At 35.2% G+C, this 6,683-nt stretch overlaps 1 protein-coding gene across 1 annotated transcript in view; it reads right to left on the bottom strand.

Moving 5' to 3' along the window:
* Positions 1–6,683, bottom strand: part of MGAT4D (MGAT4 family, member D) — a 56,694-nt gene continuing 50,011 nt past the window's right edge. Inside the window, exon 11 of the mRNA XM_011985615.1 lies at positions 1–1,189. Within this exon, the coding sequence (XP_011841005.1) occupies positions 1,181–1,189 (9 nt within the window). The 3' untranslated portion in view covers positions 1–1,180. The remainder of the gene's footprint in view (positions 1,190–6,683) is intronic.

Here is a 6,683-nt window from a genome sequence, read left to right as displayed (position 1 = left end):
ATATTCTCTTTATAAATTGGTATCTGATACAGTTCACACCGAGGCGAATGTGTGAGATCTTGGCACTCAAGAATAAGGCAACAATGTGAAATGAAGAATTTCACAATATTTGATTAAAGGATAACAAATATCACTTATTATTGCTCAAAATAAATAATATCTTATAAAATAACATCAAGAAGAAAAATAGATTTTAATGGGCCCCTGTAAGAAACTGATGGATCAACCATGTATAAATTAGTAAGGAGTGAAAAGATTTCAACGACCAAATTAAAAAACCTGATATAAGAGAATCTTGCACTCAATAGATAGGAATATTTTTAAAAGATATTTTTAAAGCAGAAAACCAACACTTTTAAAAACAAATGAATATAACATGTTTAAAAGGGAGTATACAGAAACTATACATTCTTTCCAAAGTCATGTGGAACATAAGGATTCACAACATTTCTCAAAATTTTATCACATAGGTAAAGTTCTATAACCACTATGCAAGTAATTTAGAAATTAACAATAAAAGATGGAGAAACCAATATATTTGGGAAAAAAACTCCCAAATAATCTGTGCGTTAAGAAGGCAATAATGAGAGAAACTATGAAATCTTTAGAACTAAATGACTATCAAAATACATATGTATCAAGATGTCTGATAATCAGTTCAAATGGTACATAGGGATAAGTGTGTAGTTTTAAATGCATTTATTAAAAGATAAGAAGACATTGTGGCATTGTCAGATCCAGGCTTGTTTAAATTTGTGCTTTCTATTTCTTTATTTTCTTTGTGTCTTAACAAAACGGGTAACAGCATATACCAGTTCACCCAAAACTTCTCCACGACAATAGCAAGCTTTTGAACTTTTAACTGTTTATTGAAATTATGTGATGGTCTCACTATTGGAGTCAATAAAGTATGGTTCTTAATTTAAAAAAAAATTTCCCCTGCCTTTAGTATTTTTAAATTAAATTGCGATAGGGTAAAAGCAATATAAATCAATGTTCTATTTTTTTCTTGACGTAAGAAGTCATTTAGTACTTTCAAGTCTACTAGTTTATTGATTGTTTACTTATCTGCTAGATAATTATGTATTTTTATTACTACAATTTCTGAAACATGCCATTAGAAATCAAGGTTATCTGAGGTTCCAGGTATTATGGAGTTTCTTCTTATGCTTCTTTATCTTCATATTTTCTGAAATAAAAATAAAAAATATAACATATAGAAATAATATATTAATTCATAAAGATGAAATTATTTTCACAATTTCTTAATCATATTATCTCCTTTTTGTATCCTCTTTGACACCACCCACCCGTTTAATATAGGGAAGATAACTTTATATTAGGAGAAGATAAGATTCTTAAGATATATTAGACAATGCCAATTTTAATACTCTCATGCTGTTAAAATGATTGAAAACAGATTTCCATCTGTGGGATTCCAGGGAAATCTGTATGGTCAGACTATCATTACAGCCAACAAAGCATTGTAGGTAATGTACAAATAGTTTAACTCATTTATTTGATTTTTATAACATAAAATAAAAATATAGAAAAGATTTAGGGTAATTTAAAGTGAAAACACAATAATCCTTTAATAATAATATATAAGAGAAAGCCAGAATTAAATATAAAATGAGGACTGAAGAAATTCTGGTTTTAATATAAGATTATATGGATACTACATATCATATGAAATGAGTTTTGAATTTCTTGTTACTAAAAGGGAAAAAAACCCCACACAAAACCAAATAAATCATGAGAGTTTTTTGCGAAATATCTTTTCCTAGCATCAAATTCTAAAAGAGAATTGTTTCATGTATTTTCACACAAAAGAGAATCATAAAACTTTAAATAACAGTTTTGAAGAAAATGCAAAAATGTCATACAGTATTAACATATCATCCTTTAATAAAAGTCAAGGGCAGCCGGGCATGGTGGCTCACGCCTGTAATCCCAGCACTTTGGGAACCCGAGGCGGGTGGATCACGAGGTCAGGAGATCGAGATCACCCTGGCTAACATGGTGTAACCCTGTCTCTACTGAAAATACAAAAAAAATTAGCCGGGTGGGGTGGCGGACGCCTGTAGTCCCAGCTACTCGGGAGGCTGAGACAGGAGAACGGCGTGAACCCGGGAGACGGAGCTTGCAATGAGGCGAGATCACAGCACTACACTCCAGCCTGGGCAACTGAGCAAGGCTCCATCTCAAAAAAATAAAGAAATAAAAATAAAATAAAAATAAAAGTCAAGGGCATGACCTTAAGTAGTAATTCAGTTAAAACTTTTTTTTTTAAACTTTTATTTTAGGCTCAGGGGTACATGTGTAGGTTTGTTATATAGGTAAATTTTTGTCACGGGGGTTTGGTGTACAGATTATTTTGCTACCCAGGTACTAAGCATAGTACCTGATAGTTATTTTTCCTGATCCTTTCCTTCTTCCTACCATCCTCCCTCAAGTAAGCCCCAGTATCTGTTGTTCACCTCTCTGTGTCCATGTGATTCGCATAATTTAGCTCCTATTTATAGGTGAGAACATGCAGTATTTGGATTTCTCTTCCTGTGTCAGTTTACTAACAATAATGGCCTCTAGTGGCATCCATGTGCCTGCAAAGGACATGATCTCATTCTTTTTTATGGCTATGCGGTATTTTGTGGTGCATGTGTACCACATTTTCCTTACCCACTCTATCGCTGATGGGCATTTAGGTTGATTCTGTGTCTTTGCTATTGTGAATAGAGGAACATATGTGCGCATGTGTGTTTATGGTACAACGATTTGTATTCCTTTGGGTATATACCCAGTAATGGGATTGTTGGGTCAAATGATAGTTCTGTTTTTAGTTCTTTGAGGAATTGCCACCCTGCTTTCCATGATGGTTGAACTAATTTACACTCTGCACTGTGTAAGTGTTCTCTTTTCTCTGCAACCTCACCAGCATCTTTGACTTTTTGCTTTTTTTTTTTTTTTTTTTTTAATTGATATGGAGTTCTGCTTGCCTAGGCTGGAGTACAATTGTGCAATCTTGGCCCACTGCAACCTCTGCCTCCCAGGTTCAAGCAATTCCCCTGCCTTGGCCTCCAGAGTAGCTGGAATTACAGGCACCTGCCACCACACCCAGCTAATGTTTGTAGTTTTTTTAGTAGAGACGGGGTTTCACCATGTTGGTCAGGGTGGTCTTGAACTCCTGACCTCAGGTGATTCGCCCACCTCGGCCTCCCAAAGTGCTGGGATTACAGGCGTAAGCCACCGTGCCCAACCCTATTTTTTGACTTTTTAAAGATAGCCATTCTGACTGGTGTGAGATGGTATCTCACTGTGGTTTGGGTTTGGTTTGCATTTCTGTAATGCTTAGTGATACTGAGCATTTTTTTTCATATGCTTCTTGGCTGCATGTATATCTTCTTCTAAAAATCATCTGTTTGTGTTTTTTACCCACTTTTTAGTGGGGTTGTTTGTTTTTTGTTTGTAACTTTGAGTTCTTTACAGATCCTGGATATTAGATCTTTATCAAATACATAGTTTTTAAAAATATTTTCTCCCATTCTGTAGGTTGTCTGTTTACTCTGTTGATAGTTTGTTTTGCTATATAGAAGCTCTTTAGTTTAATTAGATCTGATTTGTCAATTTTTGTTTTTATTGCAATTCTTTTTGGAATCTTCATCATAAGATCTTTATCAGTTCCTGTGTCCGAATGGTATTTCCTAGATTATCTTTCAGGGTTTTTATAGTTTCAGGTTTTACATTTAAGGCTTTAATCCAGCTTGAGTTGATTTTTATATATGGTGTAAGGAAGGGGTCCAGTTTCAATCTTCTGCGTGGGCCAGTCAGTTATCCCAGCACCATTTATTGAATAGGAAGTCTTTTCCCCCATTGCTTGCTTTTGTCAGCTTTGTTAAAGATCAGATGATGTAGATGTGTGGCATTATTTCTGGGCTCTCTATTTTGTTTAATTGGTTTATGTGTCTGTTTTTGTTCCAGTACCACTGAAAGCCTATCATGTGGTTTTTGTCTTTAGTTTTGTTTATGTGACAAATCACATTTATTGATTTACGTGTATTGAACCAATCTTGCATACCAGGGATAAAGCTTACTTGATTGTGGTGAGTTAGCTTTTTGATGTGCTGCTGGATTTCGTTTGCTGGGTTTTTGTTGAGGATTTTTGCATTGATGTTCATTGAGGATATGGGCCTGAAGTTTTTTTTGTTGTTGTTTTGTCTCTGCCAGGTTTTAGTATCAGGATGATGCTAGCCTCACAGAATGACTTAGGGAGGAGTCCCTACTTTTCAATTTTTTGGAATAGTTTCTGTCGGAATGGTACCAGGTCTTCTTTGCACACCTAATAGAATTTGGCTGTGAATCTGTATGGGCTTTTTTGGTTCAGTGGGCTATTTATTACTGATTCAGTTTTGGAGTTTGTTATTGGTCTATTCAGGGATTCACTTTCTTCCTGGTTCAGTCTTGGGAGGGTGTATGTGTCCAGGAATTCATCCACTTCTAGATTTTCTAGTTTGTGTGCATAGAGGTGTTCATAGTAGTCTCTTATGATTATTTGTATTTCTGTAGAGTCAGTGGTAATGTCTCCTCTGTCATTTCTAATTGTGTTTATTTGAATCTTTTCTCTTTTCTTCATTATTACAATTAAGCTAGTGGTCCATATGTCTTATTAATTTCTTCAAAGAACCAACTCCTGGACTCACTGATCTTTTGAATGGTTTTTCATGTCTCAGTCTCCTTCAGTTCAGCTCTGATTTTGGTTACTTCTTGTATTCTGCTAGCTTTGGAGTTGGTTTGCTCTGACTTGTCTAGGTTTTTTTTTGTTTTTTTTTGTTTTTTTTTTTTTTTAAGCTGTGATGTTAGTTAATTTGAGATCTTTCTAGCTTTTTGATGTGGGTATATAGCGTTATAAATTTCCCTCTTAACAATGCCTTAGCTGTGTCCCAGAAATTCTGGAATATTTACCTTTGTCCTCATTAGTTTCAAAGAACTACTTAATTTCTGCTTTCATTATTTACCCAAAAGTCATTCAGAAGTAGGTTAATTTCCATGTAATTGTTTGGTTTTGGGCAATTTTCTTAGTTTTCATTTCTATTTTTATTGTACTTGGTCTGAGAGCATGATTGGTATGATTTTGAGGTTTTGTTTTGCATTTGCTGAGGATTGTTTTATGTCCAATTTTGTGGTCAATTTTAGAGTATGTGCCATGTGGTTATGAGAAGAATGTATATCCTGTTGTTTTGGGGCAGAGAGTTCTGTAGGTGTATGTTAGGTTCATTTGGTCGAGTGTTGAGTTTAGGTCCTAAATATCTTTTGTTAATTTTCTGCCGTGATGATCTGTGTAATACTGTCAGTGGGGTATTAAAGTCTCCCACTATTATGTGTGGCAGTCTACGTCTCTTTGTAGGTCTCTGAGAGCTTGCTTTATGAATCTGGGTGCTCCTGAGTTGGGTGTATATATATTTAGGATAGTTAGCTCTTCTTGTTGAATTGAACCCCTTACCATTATGTAATCCCTTCTTTGTCTTCTTTGATGTTGTTTTAAAGTCTGTTTGGTCTCAAATTACGATTGCAATCCCTGCCTTTTTTCTGATTTCCATTTGTTGGTAGATTTTTCTCCATCCCTTTATTTTGAGCTTTTAAGAGTCACTGCATGTGAGATGGATTTCTTGAAGACAGCATACCAATCTCTTGAAGACTTGCTTTTTTATCCAGCTTGCCACTCTGTCTTTTAAGTGAGGCATTTAGCCTATTTACATTCAAGATTAGTATTAATATGTGTGCATTTGAGCTTGTCATTGTGTTGTTAGCTGCTTATTACACAAACCTGTTTGTGTGGTTGCTTTATAATGTCACTGGTCTGTGTACTTAAATGTGTTTTTGCATTGGCCAGTAATAGTCCTTCCTTTCCATATTTAGTGCTCCTTTCAGGAGCTTTTGTAAGGCAGGTCTGGTGGTAATGAATTCTCTCGGCATTTGCTTGTCTGAAAAGGATCTTATTTCTCCTTTGCTTAGGAAGCTTAGTTTGGCTGGATATGAAATTCTTGGTTGAAGATTTTTTTCTTTTAGAATGCTGAATATAGGCCTCCAATCTCTTCTGGCTTGCAGGGTTTCAACTGAGAGGTCTACTGCTAGCCTAATGGGGTTCCCTTTACAGGTTATCTGCCCTTTCTCTCTGGCTGCCTTTAACATTCTTTCTTTCATTTTGACCTCTGTAAATCAGATAATTATGTGTCTTGCAGATGATCTTCTAGTATCTTGCAGGGATTCTCTGCATTTCCTGAATTTGAATGTTGTCCTCTCTAGCAAGGGTGGAGAAACTTTCATTGGCAATATTCTGAAATAAATTTTCCAAGTTGTCAGCTTTCCAACCCTGTCTTATTCAGTGATGCTAGTGATTCATAGATTTGGCCTGTTTCTGTAATCTCATATTTCTGGGAGATTTGTTTATTCTTTTTCACTCTTTTTGTTTATTTTGACTATCTTATTTCAGGAAGGCAGGCTTCAAGCTCTGAGATTCTTTCCTCAACTTGGTCTATTCTACTGTTAATACTTGCAAGTGCATTAGGATATTCTTGTAGAGTGTTTTTCAGCTCTATCAGGTCAGATTATTTGTTATCTGGCTATTTTATCTGTCAGTTCCTGTATTGTTATATTTTGATTCTTAGATTCATTGGATCAAGTATCTG

The sequence above is a fragment of the Mandrillus leucophaeus genome, unplaced genomic scaffold (genome assembly GCF_000951045.1).
Source record: "Mandrillus leucophaeus isolate KB7577 unplaced genomic scaffold, Mleu.le_1.0 Scaffold289, whole genome shotgun sequence".
NCBI lineage: Eukaryota > Metazoa > Chordata > Mammalia > Primates > Cercopithecidae > Mandrillus > Mandrillus leucophaeus.
This window is presented reverse-complemented; position numbering and strand designations above follow the sequence as displayed.